At 43.8% G+C, this 24,418-nt stretch overlaps 1 protein-coding gene, 1 long non-coding RNA gene and 1 other non-coding gene across 3 annotated transcripts in view; 2 read left to right on the forward strand and 1 right to left on the reverse strand.

The window, feature by feature from the left end:
* The first annotated feature begins 6 nt into the window (after positions 1–6).
* Positions 7–24,418, forward strand: part of ADCY9 (adenylate cyclase 9) — a 122,441-nt gene continuing 98,029 nt past the window's right edge. Inside the window, exons 1-2 of the mRNA XM_034670470.1 lie at positions 7–155; positions 432–2,167. Of these exons, the coding sequence (XP_034526361.1) occupies positions 475–2,167 (1,693 nt within the window). The 5' untranslated portion in view covers positions 7–155; positions 432–474. The remainder of the gene's footprint in view (positions 156–431; positions 2,168–24,418) is intronic.
* Positions 3,661–18,794, reverse strand: LOC105240057. Its single transcript, XR_004628521.1, has 3 exons — positions 18,691–18,794; positions 4,397–4,549; positions 3,661–3,766 (listed from the first exon to the last, which is right to left on the reverse strand). It is a non-coding gene; the product is annotated as an uncharacterized LOC105240057 (long non-coding RNA).
* On the forward strand, positions 4,389–4,552 carry LOC117804257. Its single transcript, XR_004628604.1, has one exon. It is a non-coding gene; the product is annotated as a U1 spliceosomal RNA (small nuclear RNA).

The raw sequence follows: 24,418 nt of genomic DNA on the forward strand, positions 1-24,418 counted from the left end.
CCGCGGGGCCGCCGGCCTTTGACGCAGGGGAGGCGCCGCTCCGCGCGGCATGAGGGGCCCGCCGCCGCCGGCGGGAGAACTGTGCCGGCGAGAGCGGCTGGCGGCGTGAGAGGGCTCCGCTGAACTTGCCTCCGCTGCCGCGGCTACCGGAGCAGGCGAGTGCGCGGGGTGGGCGGCGCGGGGGGCCGAGGGGCGCTGCTGCCTCGCCGGCCGGGGGCCGCCGGGTCCGTCCCGATTTCTGCGGGCGGCCTCGGGGCGGGACAGTGGAAGCCCCGGTTAGACGTTAGCCGCAGCTTTCGTGAGCATATGGTGCCCTTCCAGGTGGACCGCCGGGGCCACCCCGGAGCCAACCGGTAGAGCTCGTGGCCTTCAGGTGGGTGTACCTGTGTAGGGATCAGTGCCAGTGTAACTCTGGTTGTCTTCGCCGACAGGTACCGGTGACCCCGGCCGGGAAGGTTCTGAGCGTTCGGCAACATGGCTTCCCCACCCCACCAGCAGCTGCTGCAGCACCACAGCACCGAGGTGAGTTGTGACTCCAGCGGAGACAGCAACAGCGTAAGGGTCAAAATCAACCCCAAGCAGCTGTCCTCCAACAGCCACCCCAAGCACTGCAAGTACAGCATCTCCTCCAGCTGTAGCAGCTCTGGGGACTCAGGGGGTGTCCCCCGGAGAGTGGGCGCTGGAGGCCGCCTGCGGAGGCAGAAGAAGCTGCCCCAGCTGTTCGAGAGGGCCTCCAGCCGGTGGTGGGACCCCAAGTTCGACTCGGTGAAGCTGGAGGAGGCTTGCATGGAGCGCTGCTTCCCGCAGACCCAGCGCCGCTTCCGGTATGCGCTCTTCTACATCGGCTTCGCCTGCCTTCTGTGGAGCATCTATTTTGGGGTCCACATGAGGTCCAAACTGATTGTCATGGTAGCCCCAGCTCTGTGCTTCCTCGTAGTGTGTGTGGGCTTTTTCCTGTTTACCTTCACCAAGCTGTATGCCCGGCATTACGTATGGACCTCTCTGGTTCTCACCCTCCTGGTGTTCGCCCTGACCCTGGCTGCCCAGTTTCAGGTTTTGACGCCTCTCTCAGGACGTGGTGACAGCTCCAATCATACCCTCGCAGCCAAGCCCACAGACACTTGCTTGTCTCAAGTGGGGAGCTTTTCCATGTGCATCGAAGTGCTCTTTTTACTCTACACGGTCATGCACCTACCTTTGTACTTGAGCTTGTTTTTGGGAGTGGTCTATTCTGTTCTCTTTGAGACCTTTGGCTATCATTTCCGAGACAAAGACTGCTTTCCCCCACCTGGAGCAGGGGCGCCACACTGGGAGCTGCTGAGCCGAGCCCTGCTCCACGTCTGCATTCACGCCATTGGGATCCACCTATTTATCATGTCCCAGGTGAGATCTCGGAGCACCTTTCTCAAGGTGGGACAGTCAATTATGCATGGAAAGGATCTGGAAGTGGAAAAAGCTCTGAAAGAGAGAATGATTCATTCTGTGATGCCGAGAATCATAGCTGATGACCTGATGAAACAGGGGGATGAGGAGAGCGAGAATTCTGTCAAAAGGCACTCGACCTCCAGCCCCAAGAACAGGAAGAAAAAGTCTTCCATACAGAAAGCCCCTATAGCATTCCGCCCTTTCAAAATGCAGCAGATCGAAGAAGTCAGTATTTTATTTGCAGATATCGTGGGCTTCACAAAGATGAGTGCCAATAAGTCTGCTCACGCCCTGGTGGGTCTCCTCAACGATCTGTTCGGTCGCTTTGACCGGTTGTGTGAAGAGACCAAGTGTGAGAAAATCAGTACCCTGGGAGACTGCTACTATTGTGTGGCGGGGTGTCCAGAGCCCCGGGCCGACCATGCCTACTGCTGCATTGAGATGGGCTTGGGCATGATCAGAGCTATCGAGCAATTCTGCCAGGAGAAGAAAGAGATGGTGAACATGCGTGTCGGGGTTCACACGGGGACTGTCTTGTGCGGCATTTTGGGCATGAGGAGGTTCAAATTCGATGTGTGGTCCAATGATGTGAACTTGGCCAATCTCATGGAGCAGCTGGGAGTGGCGGGCAAGGTTCACATTTCTGAGGCCACAGCAAAATACCTAGATGATCGGTACGAAATGGAAGATGGGAAAGTTACTGAACGCCTTGGCCAGAGTGTTGTTGCTGACCAGTTGAAAGGTATGTGCATTTCTTTGCCTCGACATTTCCCTCCCCAGTCCTGTTTGTGTTGGGGAAAATAAAAACCCAACAATCTTTTTCTAATGTCAGTATCTGGAGGCAGATCAGTTGTCTCGGGACACCTCACCATGGGGGCATCTCAGGGCCGGTGAAACTTTTCCTCTGGTGAGTCAAGTATCACAGATCTGTTCACACTGTGACAGTGCTGACCTAGATGAGACCTTTAGGAGGAAGGAGAACTTTGGAAATGCGTATCCTGCCCGTCAGCTCTTACTGTTTCTGAAATTCTGGGGGCAGGTCTGATGAATATATGGGGGGGTCAGAGCCTGTCAGCAGGCTGACCTTTGAAGTACTTTAACAGATTGTCTTTGTGTTTCATTTGGTTGCCCCTAAATCCCGTCAAAACATTTCTCTATGCCTTTTTCCAGAACTGTGAAGAATAAAACCTTTCTCGCCTTGAGGCCTCACTTTGCTGGAATAAGGAAGTTGGCTTAGCCTTGCAGGACTCTTGAGAATTAGATGGAATTATATACCCCCACGTGCCCACTGTCTTTGCCTAGGTCTCTTTTTTAGAAATGTATTTTCAGCTTTCAAGTTTCATTTTTATCATGGTATTTGTCTTGTCATATAGACTGCTGCATTTTAGAAATAGACCCGGAGCAGTGTTTAGACCCCCTATCCCCAATCCCTTGGGTTTGTGTCTGGTCTTTTGTCTCAGTCTTAAGCTCTTACTGCTGTTCTTTATATTTTCACTGGGCTTCTTTTATTTTTCTTATTTTCACATAGGACAAAAATTTTTGAGGCCTGGGAAGTGATGTATAAGCAAGTGGGACCAAAAGTAAGGATTCTAAATACCTAACTCCCATCCCACCCCCTTTTTAAAACTGTCTTTATGTTTTACTAAACTCTTCTGGGTTGGAGGGGTGCAAACATGTATTTTGGAAGTGTGTAGAGAAAATAATATTGATTCTTAAAAGCCAAAATTTGTACAGTGTATCGTGTTTTGTGGTGCCCACACGTTGCATGACTGCGCAGTAAAAAGCTGTAGGAAAAAGAGTTTGTCGGGGAAAGGAACAACTTAAGTCAGAGAGGAGAGAAGTAATACTGTAAATCAGAGACAATAAGTGGTAGAGTGTGGGGGGCCTGAATAGGTTGTCAGGCTTGACATCATCCTATATGCTCGACTGATACTTTCCCTGCTTGTGATTGGAGTTCCCCATGTCATTTACTCGTTACTCGGTGAGAGCACTTTATCCCTCTCCTGACTTTTCTTTATTAATTTTGCTAGTAGTTGAAGAATTTATGGATATAGTAGAAAAATATTTTCACCTGATAATTCCCTCTGTCTGGAGAGCTCTGAACGTTACATCGAGGAGGTCAGAAACTACACTTTGCTGTTCCCTCGACAGATTCTGCCATGGCGATTGTCTTTCTTCGTAGGAGGGTGACTCTTGCTCTCAGAATCCTCAGAGTCTAAAGATGCCAGTGGAGTGTGGGGCGGATGTAATCCCTGCTTGACATTTTGGCATCTTCAAGATCTGAGTGTTGCAGTCTCTGTCCTCAGGGGTTGTGGGATAGATTCCAGAGAATGGAGCAGTGCTGTATAACATTATGATAAGGATAGCAGTTTTGTAAGTGTTAGTGTGAGTAGTGTATTTCTTGAATATCAAAAATAAAAACAGATGTAATCAGGAAGTAGGTCTGGAAGTCGCCAAGTCTTTGACTCTTTGGCAATACCCACTTTTGTTAATCTGTGGGTAATTTTATTTTCAATTTCGATTCAAGTCAAGGGTCTCAAAGACACTGACAAAATATGCTAGAATGGGTTTATTGATTTTTTTTTAACTTCAAATAGTGTAAATTTGGCAAATTAACTTTTTCTTTAAATTTGTGTACGTTGTATATTTAAGGGAAAAGTTTTACTACTGAGGGGGGTAGGGAAGGATGGAAGGCTTAGCTAAAATGGTGATATTTTTATACAGTATTCTCTCCTTTAACTGTTTCCCTGAGACCATGATTTTTGCTTTATTCAGCTCATTTTGAAAACCTTTGTGGACACGACTCCAGTAATATAGGATGTCTACACAACTTCCTGCCTCTTTTTGAAGCTGCCCAGTTCTGTTCTCCTGTTACTGTACAAATCTGCTAAATTGAGAAGATAGCACAGTTTGTAGAAAACCCTTTTTATACACGAGGTTAAGGTTATATATTTAAAATTTCTGTACTTACCGGGTAGGGGGGATACCATGATCACGAAGACCGTTTTCCCAGGGTGAGGTTTATCTGTTGTATGCCGGATGTGATGACCCCTGTGATTTCCCCAAACGTGGGAAACCGGGCCACATAATTTATGGTAGTGGGGGACTGCGTTCGTGCTCTCCACTGTTTAAAAAACATAAGTAAATAAACAATAAAATTTCTTTTAGCTTTGTCTTGGGGTTTGTGGAGATATTTTCTCTCTACAATGTTTGGCATTTAGCCTTTACCTCTCACCCCCTTTTGTGATAATGGGGTTAAAAATACCCAGTAGAGGACTCCGTAGAAATGAATATCGGTAGACTCGGCACTCCAGAACTAGCCTGGCAGTGTGAACAGTAGCTCCTGCTCTGTAACTTATCTGAAAAGGTTTGTGGAAGGGTGGACTTTCATTGTTCTGCACATTCACTCACTCCTCGAAAATCTTCGTGCTCTCATGATGCGCCCTGTGCTGTGGCTGAGCAGAAGGAGTGAGGACAGTTCCTGACCTCAGCGAACTTTCAGTTCTAAAGGTTGTAGTGCGCAGAGAGTCAGGAGTGCTGTATGGAGGTGCACATACTGAGCTGGATGTCGAGACCGGGCCGTGGTCTCCAGGTAGATAAAAGGACATTCGGTGCAGTGGGAGTAGCATGAGCAAAGGCTCAGGGCTGTGTTTCTTCGTGGGCTGTAAGTACAGTACTTCATTAGGACAAGGAAGGCTGTGGGTCATACAGAAAGGAGTTTGTATTCTATCCTGTAGGTAATGGGGAGCCGCTGATAGGCTTTAGGCAGGAGGCTTAGGTGATCTAATTTGCAAGTTTAGAAGGCTTACTTTTTCAGTTCTAGGGAATGTAGGTTGGAAGAGTATGAGATGGGAGATTAGGGAGTTGTTCATTAAATCCCAGGCAGGGTTGATGGCAGCCTTAACCAGGGTGAGGACAGGGGCAATGGAGGTGGTGGAACAGATAGATATGAGCAGTAGTAGGACGGACTTGATAAGGAGTAGAGCCACCTTCAAACAGACAGCTTGGGGGGTGAGAGGCTCAATTGTCTGAATGGGAGATGGCCTCTCGGGGTTTCTGGAGTTGACGTTGGGGACAGTTTGCAGTCAGGAATGAGTGAGACCTTTGAAGTTTCTGTGGTATGAATGGAGAATGCAGAATTGAGTTGCAGAATATGAAACAGCCCAGAACCCCCTGGCTTGTTCATTCATTCATTCAACAAGTAATTTATTTTATGCTGAGTTTAGTTCTAGGTGCTGGGGATACAGCAGTGAACAAAACAGACAAAAATCCCTGCCCTCTTGGTATGTCGTCATGCACTGAAATGAAGTTCTCAGACACCAGTCTGAGCAGCCATGCAGGCTGCTTCTGCAAGGGAGAGCAGCAGTGGTACTCTGTTCTAATAGGACAGTGAGACAGTAAACAAGTGAAATAGAAAATTTCTTTTGCATCAAGTTTTAAGGAGAAAACATAAAGCAAAAAGGAGGATATGGAGTGTGTGTGTGTCTGTGTGTGGCCAGTCACTGAGAGAGAAGGTTGAAAGACTTTTCAGCACAGAACTAGGATTTTGGGAATGATCCAAAAAAGTAAAAGACAATTATTATTAAAGATAGGGAGAAATAGTGTGATATGAGCGATGTGACAAAGGATCCTTTCACACCATTTGGGACAAACCACTGGGCCCAAAAGGGTACTGGCTATTCTGTTTTAGCCTTGGACCACAAGCCAAAAAGGTGAGGAGGATTGTCTGGAACTGTTGTTTTTTTTTCCTTGTTGTAGATAGAGTCACAAAGACAGAAGGCGAAACTGTCAGAAGGTATCTATAAATGTCTTTATTTTCCCCTGTGAAATATTAGGAAGCTGAAACGGGGTGTGCAGTCACTCCAAATCTACAGCAACAACCATGTCTTTATAAAGGCAATATCTGGTAGCTATTGCCAACCTTTTAGGCTCCTGAGCAACTGGCAGAAAGATCTGCTGATGTGCGTTGGAGCAGATCATCAGCCGCTGGCCACAGCGACCGAGACCTTCCCCCAGTACTGGTAGGTGGCATTTAGAAAAGTTCCTGTCTAGCCCCCTGCTGGGGCCATTCCTCAAATTGACCGTGGGCTGAGGCACTCTGAGCTTTAGCCTTTGCCAACGGCTGTCCCAAACTGGCAGGCTGGGCGCCCTAGTTCCCTGCCCCCTGGCAGCTAAGAGCCCTACTCAAGTACCAGTTTGAAGTGCAGTTTGCTTGCTCAGGTGCGCTCCTTGCTTCACCTGTCAGCGTGAATGGCTTGTCCCCGAGTAAGCATGTACCCTTGCCACTGGAGCGCTAGCCTACAGCTGACAGCTCGGTGCTTCCTCTAAGTCCTGTCGAGAAATGCTGTGCTCACTTGCACCCTAGAGCGGGCTGTCTCGTGCACGTTGAGACATAGACTCTTGGATAGTAAGTGGCAGAGACAAGATGAAGCAGAAAATTTGGCTTGACAACCGAGATTGGAGACGACAAACAGCTGTGGAGTTGATGCTTGGGCAGCCCCTGGTGACGATGTATTCAGGCTTCTTCGGGCCAAATTACATGCTTTCCAGCAAGAAGCATACAGGTGTTAATTCTGAGGACCAGCTTTTGAGCAGAATTAGCCTTTGGCAAACAAAGTTAAGGATATGGTTTGCTGAATGGCAGGGGAAATGAAGAAGGAAGGAGGGTAATCTTTTAGGTAGAATTAACTAAGAAAGGGAAAAATTAAAAAAGAAGCAAATAGCATAAGTAAAGAAATTTCAGGGTCCTTTTTTACTAGCCAGCCTGGTTCAGATAATGATTGTGTTTCTGCCCGCTGGTCAATGTCACCTCTGTACTTTGCTGTGTTGTAATAATCTTGAAAGAAGACGTTGAATTTTGTCTTGTGTGTCTATGTGCCTAAATTTTCCTTTTTGTTGGTTGGTGATTTCAGTATTGGTATTTCTGTTGGAATTTTTATAAGACAGTGATCATTAATCATTAGAATTCTGCAGGTCCCCTCACCTGGTGGTGATAGGAGGCTGCTGACCACCAGAGGAGTGGCTGAGTGGCTCCTCATCCCTCTGGCTTTTGGCATCATCTTTACTTTGCACACGAGACACCTAAAGACTTTTTCCCAGAAGGAACTCACATCCTTGGAGGGAATTTTATAAGGAGGTGAGAGCTTTTGAAACAGGAAGGGCACTGCCACGTGAGGTCTAGACCGTCCACGCTAAGATGTTAACGCAGGATCGAGGTGAGGGAACTGAGTGCATCACAGGCTGACTGGGGCCACCACACACAGAGCAGTGGACCAAGGGTGGGGGTAGTCTTCCCCTAGGAAGACTGCATAAGGCCGTGACATTCACCGTCTTGTTCATGCCCTGGTAGACTGTACCGGCCAAGCCAACCTGTGACCAACCTTGGGTCAGGTTTGGCGAAACTGTACTTTGTAAAACTTGCTCGCTCTTGAAAATCTGGTTTTTGTTGTCTTCCCCCAACATTTGCTGCACTGCACTTGTAAGAAAATGCCTGGCATGTGTGCTCTGCTGAAGGTGGGAGAGAGGCTCATTTCCTTAGAATAGACTGGAAGGTCAAGCCCCCCAGAAACTGGTAGTGGGAGTCACAGGCGCAGAACCAGAAAGGGAGTAAGGGAAGGAACAACTTTGGGAGCGGGGTTGGGATTCTGGGACCGGGATGATGAGGAACAGCTGTGACCAACCGGTGAGGCTTTCCACCCGCCCGTGGGTTCGGTTCTTAAAATTTCTGGTCTCAGGGGCTCCTGGGTGGCACATCAGTTAAGCATCTGCCTTTGGCTCAGGGCGTGATCCCGGCGTTATGGGATCGAGCCCCACATCAGGCTCCTCCGCTGTGAGCCTGCTTCTTCCTCTCCCACTCCCCCTGCTTGTATTCCCTCTCTCGCTGGCTGTCTCTATCTCTGTCAAATAAATAAAAATCTTAAAAAAAAAAAAATTCTGGTCTCAGGACCTCTCTACACCCCTAAAAATTATTGGAGAAACTAAAGAGCTCGTGTTTATGTGCTTTATCTATCAATATTTATCATATTAGAGATTGAAATAAACTGAGATGTTTAAGAGAATCTTTCCTTATAATTCATTTCAAAATGCTAATACATCCAGTGTACCCATTGCACCTTAATTTAAAGAACGTTTTTATACAAATAATTATATGTTAAAAATATAACTTTTTAAAAAAAATTTAAATTTCAGTATAGTTAACTTACAATGTTCTAATCCTTTCAAGTGTACAATATAGTGATTCAACAATTTGTATTTTCAAAATCAAAGAAATTTGGTGAGAAGAGTGGTACCATTTTACATTTTTGCCTTTATATTTTCTCCTTAATGTCCAGATTAACAAAAAGACTGCTGGATTCTTGAAAAAATTGTTAAAATACGCATTAAAAATTTACCAGTTTAACCATTTTTAAGTGTTTTAGCTGGATTTTCCTAACTGCTTTAGCATTCAGTCTGTTGCAGTATGTTGAAGAATGTGTAGAGAGTCTGGCTTCACAGAGTTACCTCGTTCGGTAATGGAGGAACATTTTAATAGTTTTTTTAGGTAATTGTGGATATTTTTCTTTGATGCTGTACCAACACCCAGTAAGTGGGAGTTTCTTAAAGGTTAGTTATAAAATGGAATCAGAAATCCTATTAGTCAATTTTTTGGTATGCTATTAAGACCACACCCCTTTTTTTTAAAGTAGGCTCCATGCCAACATGGGGCTTGAACTCAGGACCCTGAGACTGAGAGTCACATGCTGTCCTGACTGAGCCAGCCAGGTGCCCCAAAACCCCATTTATTTTTGAATGAATCTTTACACAGGCATGATTTTGTAACAATGCATTGGTCATTTGGAAAATACTGGTTTCTTGAGTTGTGTAGATCTTCTGAATGTTGATATAAGCCAAGTCTTTAAATACTGGGAAGATGTTGACTTCACAGGGGCAGAAGTTTTCTTGTTCTCGTTTTCACTTGAAAGTTTGAATTTTGTCACTGGCAACAAATACTGTTAGTGGTTTCCCTTGAAGTGACAGACTCCTTTTGTTCATTTTTTTAGGAACAGTCGGCCAAATACGTTGGTCTGCGTGACCACAGTTTGTAGGTGGAGCATAAATGATGGTCCATCCGAAAACCAGCTAGTTCAGCTTGCAACCCAGACAACTGCAAGGGTGCTTTTCTCACCACCCTTGCCCTTGCGTGTCCAATGGCCCCTTGCCCTTGCGTGTGCAATGGCGGTGCTGTGGCTGCGCTTCTTGTTTTAACACAGTCACTCAAGGTTGAGATTTAACACAATTATTCATTTGTACTGCATCATCAAAGAACCTCCTTAGGTGAAACTGTTTTTTTTCTCCTTCTGCAAGTGCGTGATAATCAAGAACACACAATTTGGACGGTCTCGTGCCACCATCTTGATTCCTAGTGGTTTTATGCATGATTGCTTTTGCACCATCAGTGCTGATGCCGACACTGAAAAAGGCAAATAATGTCCTAGTGTTGTTTTTTTTTTTTTAAGATTTATTTATTTGACAGAGAGAGGCAGCCAGTGAGAGAGGGAACACAAGCAGGGGGAGTGGGGGAGGAAGAAGCAGGCTTCCAGCAGAAGGAGCCTGATGTGGGGCTCAATCCCAGGACTCTGGGATCACACCCTGAGCCGAAGGCAGACGCTTAACGACTGAGCCACCCAGGCGTCCCATGTCCTAGTGTTATGATGAGAATAGTCTTCACTCCACAGATGGATGCCCTGCAGAGGTCTCAGGGGCACTTGGGGGTCTGTGGAAATACTCTGGGAACTGCTTCCCTAAGCTGTAAGATAGGAAGGCTGAGGGTTTTGCACACACTACCCAAACACACATTCTCGCATATCTGAAACCGCTCAGACTGGAAGTGTGATGGACGTGGCACACTTATTGTGGAAGCAGCGAGTGACTTTAATTCATACCTTTATTTTTTTTCTCAAAGAAATCCTTTGTGGCTCTGCCAAATTTTTGTTGATGGTGTTTAGGGTTCACAACAAAGACTCTACTTTGTTTTTTTAACTTCTTTTGCAAGGGCTTACGCTTTGGCAGTATAGTTTAGTGGATGATGGCATGGATTTTGCTTTCTGATACATTTGCATTCAGTGTTCAGTTGTGCAATTTCTGAACTGGGAAGCCTTGGGCAAATTATGTAGGGACTGTCCAATTTATAGGAGTGACAGTAGCTTTGTCAGAGGGTTATTGGGAGAATCAAGTGAGAAGATTGAAGGAAAGCACTTGTTAGCATAGTGACTCTCCCACTATCAATTTATTTGATTACTAATAACTAACTCTTCTGCCTGGGTGAGTCACTTTTTGTACTGTACTCAAGGGTGTTTCTTTTTCCCCTACACTTTGTTTGGTGCAGTCTTGTATAACTGTGTACTGAAACCCAAAACACACCAGGGACTGTGATTGTGTCAGTTTCTCGAATTAAAAAGGGCAAGTGTCCAAAATACAAAAGACTGATAGCCCTGGTTAAACTGTAGCTCCCAAGTTTGGCAACTTCTTGACTGAAAACCGCAGGGAGTTCAGGCAGTATTGTTCTTGGGCTGCATCTGGTCCCCAGAGCTTAGGGGTACTTAAGATGATGTGGCCCTTGATAATTAAGGAATTATGGGGAAATCTTCAGCTTTGTGACTCCGGAGATCCTGGCTGAAGTTTGAACTAGAACAGTTATTTAGCTCTACCACTTTCTACTATAAACTCCTATATTTGCTCAATAAATATCAGATGATTTCCTGCTATTTGTGAGGCCTGAACTAGGTTCTGGAGAAAGAGCCCTCTGCTCTCTCGGAGCATACAGCCTAGAAGGGGAAATAGACATTAATCAAATTATCGCCTGAACAAATACACACTAGACTTACTTATCGGAATTACAAATGGGGCTGGGAGGTAGGGACACTTATCATTTCCATTTTATAGGTGAGGGGACTGAAGCACAGAGAGATTAAGTAACTCGGAGTGGCCACACAGCTAGAAAGAGCTGCTAAGTGGTGGAGCCAGTATTTAGACCTAAAGGGGCTGTATTAGGAAACACTGGTGTCACTTGGTGGAGTTGTGGTGAGGATTAAAGGAGAAAATGATGCTAAGTATGTAGAAAAGTACTTAGCACCCAGTGACACTCAGCAGAGATTAGATGCATTAGTTAGTGAAAGTGGAGACACTTTTCTTAGCAGCACCAGCAGCAGGAAAACACCCATACCCTTGTGTGGCTCTTTCCAGTTCTCAGAATGTTTGCATGCACATTATTACCTCAACCGTTGTGAAGTCTTAGGATCACAGGAACTGTGTATGTTTAGGAGTTTATATTTTATTTGCCTGCTTCTTTTCCATTATATAGTTTTTTTGTTTTGTTTAGTTTTTTTGGTTTTTTTTGGATGGGGCATGGGCAGAAGGAGGTGGGGAGAGAGAATCTTAAGCAGTCTCCACATCCAGTCCGGGGCCTGACACGGGGCTCGATCCTACAACCCTGAGATCATGATATGAACCGAAATCAAGAGTTAGACGCTTAACAGACTCAGCCACTCAGGTGTCCCCCTCCCTCCATTATAGGGTTTCCAGGCTGAGTTGGTTTCTTAACATTACCTTAAAAGGTGACCAATGACTTTTTTTTTTTTTTTTTAGATTTTATTTATTTGACAGAGAAACAGCACACAAGCAGGGGGAGCAGCAGAGGGAGAGGGAGAAGCAGGCTCTCCGCTGAGCAGGGAGCTCGATGCGATGTGGGGCTTGATCCCAGGACTCTGGGATCACGACTATAGCTGAAGGCAGACGCTTAACCAACTGACCCACCCAAGCGCCCCGACCAATGACTTTTTTTCAAGAATCAATATAAATTCTTGGATTTTAGCTTATTTGGTGTATTTCACTTTCTTACAGAGATCACAATTTTTGATGCTCAAATTGTCCCATCTTGGGCCCGTGGGAGCCCCCTCAGTTTGGACCCCTCGAGTCCTTTTCATACAACTCCGTAGTCTTTAATAGCTTTCTGTTGCATTTGGTAACATTTTTAAGGAGTAGAGAAAAATAATAGGTATTAAAATCTTGTTAATTCTGTTTGATAGGTTTATTCTGAGAGACTGAACTAAAGTTTTCCCTCTCCTTTTTCGAAAAGAAGATAAATAGCATATGCGTGTTTATACGAAGAAACAACGCTGCAGAAGAAATGGTTCATGCTGCTTCAAGTTCTTTGGAAGCTTTAATTTGCATTCTTACAATTGAGAATTACAGAGCAATGTAGCATTTCTTTGTACTCTGTCTTCCCACTAATGCCTGTCCAGGGACAGGTGCCTGTGAATGGATAAGTAGAGACAAAGAAGTAGAAAATGAAAGGAACCCTAAACCAAAATGTAGACTGCAAACTGAAGAGTGCCCCCAGCCCAGCAAGCCCCATCTCCCAGCACAGCTGTGGAAGGTTCCAGAAGGCCCAACTCCAGGAATTCCCTTCATGGGAACTTTGTTCTGAATAGTGCTTCCTGAAATGACTGCCCTGCCATTCCCCTTTCCATCTTGCATAACGTGTATTTGATTTACTTATTTTTGTTTATGATCTTTCTTCATCCCACTAGAATGTGACTTGAGAGTGGGGATTTTCCCATGTTTTATTTTCAGCTGTATTCCTAGCGCCGGGAACATAGTCTGGCCTATAGTAGATGCTCAATAATATTTGTCTTAATGAGTGAATGAATGATGAGTGCTTACACTCTGCATGTGGGCACTCTGTTGTGCAAGAAACCACACCCCGGACATCCACACAGAACAAAGCAGGAGGCAGACAGAAGGCAATGATTGGTTTTTAAGGAATGGTTGTGTGGTTTGTTAAATAACGGCTGTAGGTAGGGTCTTGCAAGGACCTAGGGAAGGATAGAGAGCTGCTGATGCACAGTGCCTGGGAATGTGACCTAGGGCATGGGTGCGGGAGAGCTGGCAACCTCGGGACTGAGGGCTCCACGGCACTGCCAGTGAAGGCCACCGGGGAGGGAGGGCTGGGCTGGAGGGCAGGAACTCAGGTCACTGAAACCCAAGTGTTTATTTAGGGCCCAGGAAATGTGGGCTTGAATGGCTTAGTTTAGGCAATCATTTTTAAGCTTTTTTAAAATGGAGATTTCAAGAAGTGTATTTATCTTTAATGATACTGTAGCTCCTTATAATTCTTCTTTGATTATCATGTATGCACATGAAAAACCAGCATATCTTTTTTTTTGGCAAAGCTCCAGGGTAGTCTTTGTGCATAATTTCCAGGATTTTTATGTAATGCTATTAAATTCATTTTTTTCCTTCCACAGAAAAATGTGCTACTGAAAGCAGCTTTTGAATCATTTATATTCATGTTTGAATTGTTTGGGAAATATTAACTTCAGCTTTTTGCCATTTAGTTTGTAGAGAGGAAGAAAACCCATATGCATGTGATTTATTTTCTTGTATATGGGATATTAAAATACAATAAACCATTAAGGCTTTGACATTTTAAGTAAGAGAGTCTATTGCACATTGGCTCAGTGAGTTTTCCTCTGCTAAGTGTTAATATTCAAAGTGTGGATTGCATTGTATTCTGCAACTTCATACGTGAGTTCTTTTCCCCATGAGAAAATGCTTCTTATAGTCATTAATGTTAATTTTTGTTTTGTGAATGAACTGTCCAAAATTTGGGAGAATTAGCTTTTTATCTTACGGTGTTTTCTCCACTAACTAGTGAAACACTTTCTGGTTCTCAGTTTCCTCTTATTTGTAAGACATAAAAGTTTCAACTAGACCCCCCACTCTTCTCTAAGAGCAGCCGAACTTCTCACATGACTGGAAAATAGAATGCATTCTTAAATGGAGTAGTGGTTTCTTTTTCATCCATCTCTTTAAACTGTGAGCCCTCATTGAGGCAGATCTAGGATTTGGAAACTCAGATTCACAGAACCACTAAATCCCAGGGCAAGTATGGGATTCTTCACTTTCTGTAGAGGATTCTTTACTTGCTTTACGTATAAATGAGTAAGTTTGAGTTACAGGAGTATGATTGACATGTTGGTTTTTTTTTTTTATCACATTTGTTACATAAAGCAGAGTATCATTAGAGGAACCCCGCTTGATTTTGAAAGTTTGAGAAATACTCTTGAAATGGCTTGGAGAAAATGTGAAATGATTAAATTTTTTAAAAATATGCTTTAATTCCTGTTTGATCATTGTTTTGGAGAGAGATTGGAAGGTTAGTTGCCAGTACAATTAATTTCACTGTTTTGGCAAGTTCTTCCACTAGCAGAACAGAGCAAATATTGGATTTAATAATGTTCTTACTGATTATTCCATTAGTAAAAGACTTGCTTGCTATGGATGGTGAGTTCCTGGACCTGATGACTGGATACTTAGTGTACCAGGGTCGCATATATTTACTGTGTACTTAGTGTGATTCTAGTAGTCCAGAAATTAGTGTACCTGGAAAATGTCTACCTTAGACCTTGCAATTAGAAATTAGAGGTCACCAGTGATAAAAGGAAACCCTTGGATTTAATTATAAAGGATTTACAAAAGATTTTGAATGGTCTTCTTATCCTGTCTTAAGAAGAGCAAAGCAGCTCAGGGAAGGTAATATAATATTTGCTGTGATGTCCATGGCTGGTGAAACAAAGTGGGAAAGGAAAAGCACTTTACTTTGTCCTCAAAGACAGTGTTGTCCTTGGCTACATGTGTCATCTGACCTGAGAGAGAGTTTCACCCCAACAAAGACCCACCTTGTGAAACTGTAGCTTCCCTCAGAGAAAGTGTTATTCACAGCCTGTTGGAGTCACATGTTTCGAGGACTAAAGTGACTGACTCAGTGTGGAAGTAGCAGCAGAAGGTCAAAACTCTAACAGCAACCATGCACATAGAAAATTTTCTTTCTTTTCTTTTCTTTCTTTCTTTCTTTCTTTCTTTCTTTCTCTTTCTTTCCTCTCTCTCTCTCTCCCTCCCTCTTTCTTTTTCTTTCCTCTCTTTTCTTTTCTTTCTTTCTTTCTTTCTTTCTTTCTTTCTTTCTTTCTTTCTTTCTTTTTCTCTTTTCCTCCCTCCCTCCCTCCCTCCCTTCCTTCCTTCCTTCCTTCCTTCCTTCCTTCCTTCCTTCCTTCCTTCNTTCCTTCTCTGACACACATCTCACAGCGAATTTCTCAGCTGGAATAACTTCATTAACTCTGTGTCCTTTCTGGCTCCTGAAAGAAAACCGTGATTCTGAACACTTTCAAAGCTGATGATTCTCAGATACCAACTTTGTCCCTCTGCCATCTGACCGTTCACATGGAAATGTTTGGTTTCATGGCTCCGGTCATGATGTTACTTTATTTAGTCGCTATTAAATTTCCAATTCCATATACTCCCCTGGAGGCATTCCAGTTTGCACTAAGGTTTCTGTTTCTTTCGGCAGCATTGCTATGGCGTGTGGAACTTTCTGGAACAAGGAATGTGACCAAGTTTCTCAGAGTGGATAATTTTAGATTTTTCTTTTCTTCTTCTTTTTAATAACAGATTTTTTTGGAGATATAATTCACATATCATACAATTCACTTATTTTAAAGCATGTAATTTGGTGATTCTTCATATATTCACAGATCTGTGAAGCCATTAATATAAGCAATTTTAAAGCATTTTTATCACCTTAGAAAGAAACCGTATACTCATTAGCAGTTATTCCCCATTTCCCCTAAAATCTCCAGCCCCTGGCAACCACTAATCTACTTTCTCTAACGATTGGCCTATTCTGTCTGTTTCTTGTGAATGGAGTCCTACAGTATGCAGCCTTTTGGGTCTGCCTCCTTTCACTCAGCATACTGTTTTCCAGGTTCATGCATGTTGTGGTGTGAATCAGTGTTTCATCCCTTCTTATGGTCCTATAATATTCTGTCATATGGATAGACCGTATTTTATTTGTCCGTTCATCAGTTGATGGAAAAGCTCTTGTTTGAAATCGACAGTCAAGTTGATTGTTTGAAAGTAGTTGGAAGGGATAAAAAAACTCTTCTTAATAATATGCCTTGATTAAAATTTAGTCACTTTGTTTCACTGATGTTTACAAGTTTTCCCGAAAGGCATAAGTAAATGAAATTTGATACCGAATTGTACTTTAATATAAATGTTTCACGTGATCAGTTTTTTTTTTTTTAAACAGCTACCCTCTTTTCTGAGCTCCATCCAGGTTGATTAAATGTTAAATTCTCTGATCCTTTTCTTTTCTCCTATCCAGATCCCCTAAAAGACAGCTTTAGGGGAAACATATGGTTGAATATGAAACCAGCCTCATGTAGTATGTTGTTAAATAGAAATATCAATTAATGTAAACCTTTCTGGATTTCCCAAGAGCTGAGGATTTTCCCCTTTAGTCAAGCAGACATCTTCCTCTTTTTTTTTTAATTTTTTTTTAATATTTTATTTATTTATGTGACAGAGAGACAGCCAGCGAGAGAGGGAACACAGCAGGGGAGAGAGAGAGGAAGAAGCAGGCTCCCAGCAGAGGAGCCCGATGTGGGACTCGATCCCGGAACGCCGGGATCACGCCCTGAGCCGAAGGCAGACGCTTAACGACTGTGCTACCCAGGCGCCCCAACATTTTCCTCTTTTAACCTGATTAAACATTTGGTTTTATATTTCTGAAATGTATATTATACTTTCTTACCTTCATAAAAATGAAATATGTCAAATGAATTAATCTTCTCAATGACTCAGTTATTTTTATTACCTGTTATTCAGCATTTGATATAATTTCCTTCTAAGAATAGGAATTTTTGCTTTACTTTAGATAAAGTGAGATTGCTCTGTTTTTCCAGTTCTTCCAGTTCTGTAAAATAATTTTCCTGCTTGCTCTCTTGCTGTCAGTTTCTATAGGTATTGATTGGTATGCTTTTCTGTAACAGCTTTGCTTCTGGTTTTTACTTTACTCCATAAAGAAACCCAAATAACCAAGCTTATTAACTCCACAGATACAGTTTGATTAAAAGGACTAAGGATTAGGTCTCTGTGCAATTTTTTGGTTGTCAGCTATAGTCTGAATAAGTTGCTGGGTACTGAGTTCAGAATGAGTAAGATGTTATGACAGTTATTTTTAGCATATTTTTTAAAGGGGAGGAGAAAGGGAAATTTGAATCAAATTTGTGTCTTCATAAGCAGAACATGTTTTCCACAAGACCAAAGTAGATTTCTTTTGACTATGTGGAAATAGAAAATGGGAATAACAGATTGGATGATGAATTAGTTAGAATTAATTAATTCTATAACTAGTTACATTACAAGGCTAAAATGTGAATGTTAAATTGGGGAAGTATTGATGTTGAAATATACCAGAATTTTGGGAAAGTACTTTGCAGACTTTCCCAAGAAGCCTCTGGTAAGAATGACTGTATAGAGATTTTGTGTGTTCTCTGATAAACCTGCCAAGGAAGAATAGTCTGTATTTCTTCTTTTTTGGCCTAAACTGAAGTTGTGCATGGACTTTCATCCCAGAAATTGAGCAGTCTGGCATTCAGCAATGCTAGTTAGTTGTTGCTTGTTTTGGGGAGGTTTGTTCTTCCTGAAGGGGCCGGCCGGGTGCCGGGCTGCCCAGAGGGTGCCCAGCCAGGTCTGCGCTCTGTCCCCCACTCTACAGGTTACACGGGCATCCCTGCCAAGTTTGCTAAAGCGCCGGCCCACCAATTTGGTAGGGCTGTTCTTTTAGATTAAAAATTGAAGTAGGTTTGGGTCGCCTGGGTGGCTCAGTTGGTTAAGCATCCAGCTCTTGATCTCAGCTCAGGTCTTGGTCTCAGGGTGGTGAGTTCAAGCCATGTTTTAAAAAAAAAAAAGTAGATTCAGTTCTTTGGAGTATGGATTGTCAGCTCTTAATTTGTAAAGTAATTAATATGTAATTACTTAATAAATGGCAGTCTGCATATTGGTTTTCTCTCGGGGGGAGCAGATTGCCTAACCTGAAGGGTTTTGGTTTGGATTAAATGAGATAATGCCATAAGAGCACCTGGACATGGTAGGTGTTTAGCAGTTGTTGGTTTTCGCTCTATTCCTCACCACCCCCCCCCCCCCCCCCCCCCCCCCCCCGCCCTGGCCCAAACCTGTTTTCATCAGCATTGAAACTCCTGCAATAGATATTACCCATAAGCAGCTACAAGAAGCAGGGGGCACAGCGGGAGCATGAGCCCTGCAATGCCAAAACCTCATGCCCAGCAGGTACTAGTGGCAGGAAGCTCTCCGCCCCCACTGCGATTCAGGGAAGACGTCAGCTGCAGGCTTCCCTCATAGCAGAGAGAACTCATCTTTGGTACTCACCTGCCCTTGCTGTGTGCCTCATGGAGCCCTGAGTTTCGCCTCCCCGAGGCCGTGAGTGTGAAGCACAGTGTGATCCCAGTAAGGGAGAGCGATAGATAGACACATAGACCAGAAACGGCACACAGTGTCCTGCGAGCGGTGGGGCTGCACAGGAAAATAAAGCCGGGTGAGACAGCATCACAGATACGAGTGGCTTTACATCTGGTGGGCGAAGGGTACATTCATCCCTCTGAGTAGTTGTGAGTTAATATTATGGCTGATTCAAGACCTTGAATACAACACTTGAATTTCCTCTTCCTGCCTTCTGTAGATAAAGAAAAATGTATGTTCATGTGTAAGATACTTAGTTTGGGCTTCTCCACAGGGAAGCATGAGCTGCTCGTCCAGTGCCTGGACTCTGAGGGGCGGGGGAGGGGCGACATTTCTTAAGTTAGTCTTCGTAAGATTGTCTGAAAAATCCTTGGATGGGGGCCTCAGGATTTACGGAGACCCACCTTGCCTCCCAGTCTAAACTGCAGGCCTGGTGGTGCTGTCTTCATTGCTTTCATAAACTTTCTGTGACCCTGGTCCACAGATGGGCTTCTTGTGTCATATCTAGAACTTTCTAAAGTCTCATATTCTGCCACTTCCCTCCTACTCCCGCCCTTGCTTTTATCCTACAGTTTCCTGATGCTCTGTTCACTTTTTTTTAATTGACGTGAAATTTATATAACACAAAGTTAATAATTCAGTGGCATTTAGTACATTCACAGTGTTGTACAACCATCACCTCTGATTCTAAAACATTCTAATCACCCCCAGAAAGAAAACCCTGTGTCCATCAGCAGTCACTCTCCATCTCTCCTTCCTCCCAGCACCTGACACCACTAATCTCCTCTCTGTCTCTGTGCATTTGCCTCTGCTAGATACTTCACATGAGCGAACAGTGTGTCTGCCTTCTCTCACTTAGCACCGTGTTTTCAAGGCTCATCCACATTGCCGTGTACATTGGGATGTCATTTCTTTTTATGGCTGCAAAATATTCCATTGTATGGATAGACCCCATTTTGTTTATCCATTCATCCGGTGATAGACATTTGGTCTGTTACTGTCTTTGGACTGTTGTGAATAGTGCTGCTCTGAACATTCATGTACACATTTTTTTTTTGAGTACATGTTTTTAATTTTTTTGGGTATATGCCTAGGAGTGGAATTGCTTGGCCTTATGGTAACTGTATGCTTGTCTTTTTGACAAATCTCTACCACTTTTTAAAATGAGAAACTCGAAACTTTACAAGAAGAGCCCTGTAAAAAGCCATATCTAGCAGTCAGATATTTCCGAAAACATCTTCCAATTTGAAAGTCAAGCTAGTAATAGGTAATACTATGAATTATGTATCTTGATTGAAATAATGACTTCGTTCACTGTAACTTGCAGTGGTATTGTGGTTAAGATAAAAGTATAATGTAGATATAACATGTTTAGAGACATTTTCTTACTGCTAAACATATGGATTTTGTCTGTCCTCTTCAGGCTGGCATTGGATTTGACAACTTTGGAATTGTGTGTTAGGTAAACATTGGTATCTAGGGCAAGCTTTAAAAAAATAGTACTGTTTAAATATTGACCAAAAAAAAAAAAAAAAGCCCAAAACAGCTCTAGGAACTTTCTTGTTCAAATGAATTTCAAACTATTTAAATACAGCAAGGTAAAATTAGTCTTCCCCTCCGTTTTCTTTGGGGTCGAGTGAGCCCATGGGCTCCTTGTGCCCGTCTGGGACACACTCAGCTTGTTAGCTATCCTTAGAACGCGGGGATGTGGGATACTGCCCACAGCCAGCAGTGTTCCCACAATACGGCCTTAATATAGAACATTTTTCTAAAAAAATATTGGCCACTGAAAGAGCTCAACTCCCAAACATGGTCATTGGTTCATAGTTCATTTTTATTTGTTTTTATGCAGTTAAAACAAGAAAGAGTATGTAAACTTGTCAGTGTTACCCAGTGTCAGTGCTTTTTAGGATAGAAGAGGAGAAAACTGAGTTTCTAATCAGAAAAACAGTATTCCTCCTTTAGGGCAAAGGGAAGGCAGAGTCCCTCTGTGGCTAGATGGGTGAGTTTGGAGGTCAGCCAGGCTCCATCCTGCTGTTTGCTGAGGAGGTGGGGCGGGTGGGAAATGTTCATGGGTGCCAAGGGGCCTGTTTTAGTGCCAACCTACTTCCCCTCTGGGGAGTAGTATGCTCCCCAATCATGTTTGTTGGTCCACCTGAAAAGTTTCCCTCATGGGGCAGTTTGGACGTCCCATAGGACAGCTGGATTATGATTGCCACAAGTGGATGATCCCCCAAACTGTTAGGCAGCCCTCAGGCCAGTGGAGTGCCGGCAAGTGCCCTTTGCCTTTCATTAGGATGTTATTCAAGTCTGGAGGTGGGCACATAAAACTATTCTGGAAAAGTGGGGGTAGCTTCTCCAGGGGACAAAAGGAGCACAGTGTGTGTGTCCAGAGTCCATCAGGGAGGAAACGACCCTTGAAAGTGCCCTGTGACTCCACTGTTGGCTTTCTGTCTCTCTCTTTTTCAAGATTTTATTTACTTGAGAGAGAGAGAGAGAGCGCTAGAGCGAGCACTGATATAAGTATGGGGGGGGAGGGGCCGAGGGAGAAGCAGACTCACGATCCCAGGACCGTCCCTGAGCTGAAGGCAGGCACTTAGCTGACTGAGCTGCCCAGGCGCCCCTGGCTTTCTCTTTCAGTCACGTTTGCTAGCACACATTTATTGAACAAGGTTTTTGAGTACCTCCTGGAGATGGAGGGTATGAGGACAAGCAAACTGTAGTCCTTGTCTGAAAAATTTCCCAGACTATCCCTATCATGCTGGTGGAAATGTGGAGTGGAGTGCCTGAAGGCTGTGGGAAAAAGCCTGGCGACTCCTTGAAACATTAAACACAAAGTTTTCGAGTGACCCAGCAGTTTCACTTCCAGGTGTACATCCAAAAGAATGGAGAACATGGGTCCGCATAAAATCTTGTGCGTGAATGTTCACAGCAGCATCTCTCATAATAGCCGAATAGTGGAAACAACCCAAATGTCCATCCAGTGCTGAACAGATAAACAAAATTGTGGTCTGTCTGTACAGTGGAATATTGTTCAGCCTTAAAAAGGAAGGAAGTACTGATTCATGCTACAACCCGGGTGAACCTTGAAAACTGCAGTTGAAAGAAGCCAGTCACAAAAGGCCACGTATGTAACGTTTCTGTTTCAAGTGTCCAGAGCAGGTAAATTCATAGCAACAGAAAGCAAATTTGTGGTTGCCTAGGGCTGAGGGGATTGAGGGGCCTGGAGAGTGAGTGCTAATGGGCCTGGGGTTTCCTTTTGAGGTGATAAAAATTGACTGTGGTGATGGTTGTAGACTCAACTCTGAGTGTTCTAAGGAATCACTGAACTGTATACTATTAATGGATGGATGGTATGTGAGTTACAGCTCAGTGTTCAGAGTGGAACATGTTTCGGAGGACTGATTCATGCTGATCATGGGACTGACTATAAACTAGGTGTCAGTGAATTAGTTTACTTTGGGGGAGATGCTGTGCTTTTCCAGTGGCTAGAATGTTTATTTCTCCTGCCTTGGGTACTTCTTCCAAAATATCAAGATATCTGGGAGGGCCTAATTAATAGTAACAAGATTGCCTAAGGGGTGTAGTATTCGAGCAAAAGATCTTAAAGTATGTGATATTGTATTTAGCCATGGGGAAATCACAGCGAGTACATCTTACCAGGGACTGGAGTACTTGCGTCCACCAGATTGAGTGCCTTCCCTGAACTGTGAAAACGCTGTCAAAGCTCTTACCTTGTACTTTCCTTAAACAAGGTGAGTTGTTACAGAACAAACAAGTATGTAAAACAAAACCTCACCATAAGACAGAAAACTCCCTGTTTTATAAGGAATGCAAACATATGTAAAAATCCTTACAAATAAAGCCAAGAAGGGTTCTAATTAATAGTGTGAGAGTTAATGAAGACCTAACTAAAAGTAGCTAAAAAAAAAAAAAGGAATTTATTATCTCATATAGCAAGAAGTACGTCAGTTCCAGGGTTGATTACATCAGAGTTTTGATGACATTTTCAAGGATCCAGGTGCTTCCTGCCTTTGCTGTCTGCCATTCTTGCCACGTGGGAGATGCCTTCCCTCATGGCACAAAGTGCTGCAGCCTTTCCAGGGGACACAATGACATCTAGCGAAGAAGAGGGCCTTTTCCTCTCATGCATATCTTATTTTATGTGCCGTGGGCCATGTCCTCACCTGTCACTGGCAAAGGGGAATGAGGCCCCAGGAGCCTGGACTTACCCAGCTCCATCCATTGGGACCAGGCAGATGGCAGGGGGTCTCCTTCCTGAACAGCTGGAAGGAAGATCCCGCAAAGAGAATCAGGTTTCTGATATAGGAAGGATGGGGGTGGTGGCGTGGGCATGAAGAAGGAAAATGGTCCTTAGGGATACCAAGCATTAAAGCTACGATTTTAGTTAAAACATGCAGTTTTTTTTTTAAGATTTTACTTATTTGAAGAGTAAGAGAACAAGCACACAAGCAGGGAGAGTGGCAGGCGGAGGGAGAGGGAGAACCAGGTTCCCCGCAGAGCAGGGAGCCTGATGCAGGACTCGATCCCAGGACCCTGAGATCATGACCTGAGCTGAAGGCAGATTCTTAACTGACGGAATCACCCAGGCGCCCCACATGCAGTGTTTTTAAAATGAAGATTTAGGTGCTTATTCTTAGGAGAAACTTGTGAAATTGTGTCATGCAACCCAGTCAACCTTTGCATTTCTTTTCCCAGTTCTCCAAGATGGTCCCTGTCTCTTACCCTTGCATAGTGTTCTTTTCCCCCTAGAATCCACACACCTACCAGTTGAGTTTGCTCAAGGAGCAGCGCTTCTCTGCAACCCTTCTCTCTCTTTGGCCTCCGGATTGGAATGACTTGCACCCCTTCCTCCATTCCATTAGCTCTTACCTACCCACCCCTGCAGACACAGCTGCCTTCCTCCCCTACTGGACTGGGGACTCTGCAGGTGCTCTCCTGTTGACCTGGTGGTTGTGAGTGAATGAAAGGAAGACATCAGACTTGATATGGTGGGAGGTAAAGCACTTGAAGGTTTTTGAGTGGTGCTATGAATGTCAAGATGAATGTGGTTTTAACATGTTTTAAAGATTTATTTCTTAATATCACCTGTTAAGTGTCTTAGATTTCACTTCTGTGTCTTTTTAAAAAACTTTATAACTTTCGTCTGGAGCTCTGAAAAGTACTGGCTGTCCTGCAGGGATGATGGAGTGTTTAGTGCAAAGCCACTCTTCTGGGGTTGGGGAGCATCCCTGGTTCTATGGATGGCAGTAGGAGGAGGAGGGATGGTTTTATGGTCTGGTGTGAGCTCTTTACAACACTTTCTTTAATGTTAAGTGAATAGAGTCCTCCAATACTCTATAATTATTGGTCCTAATTCGTATTCCATGAGATATGTGACGTGCCCGTGGTTCCTGGAATATAAACATACAGTGAAAGCATTTTCTCTTCTCGGGTCTTCTGTCCCTACCCTAGGCTGTTCCATCGACATACATTAGTACGCCTGTCTTCCTTTTCCATAAAGCACAGGCCTATAAATATTTCTCAGTTTAAAAATAACGTTTTCCCTACCGTGAGTCAAGGTTCAGTTCGTGTCTATCTAATTTTAGTTCCTTGTTTTTTATGCACTTGAAAATGT

The sequence above is a fragment of the Ailuropoda melanoleuca genome, chromosome 10, assembly GCF_002007445.2.
Source record: "Ailuropoda melanoleuca isolate Jingjing chromosome 10, ASM200744v2, whole genome shotgun sequence".
Lineage (NCBI taxonomy): Eukaryota > Metazoa > Chordata > Mammalia > Carnivora > Ursidae > Ailuropoda > Ailuropoda melanoleuca.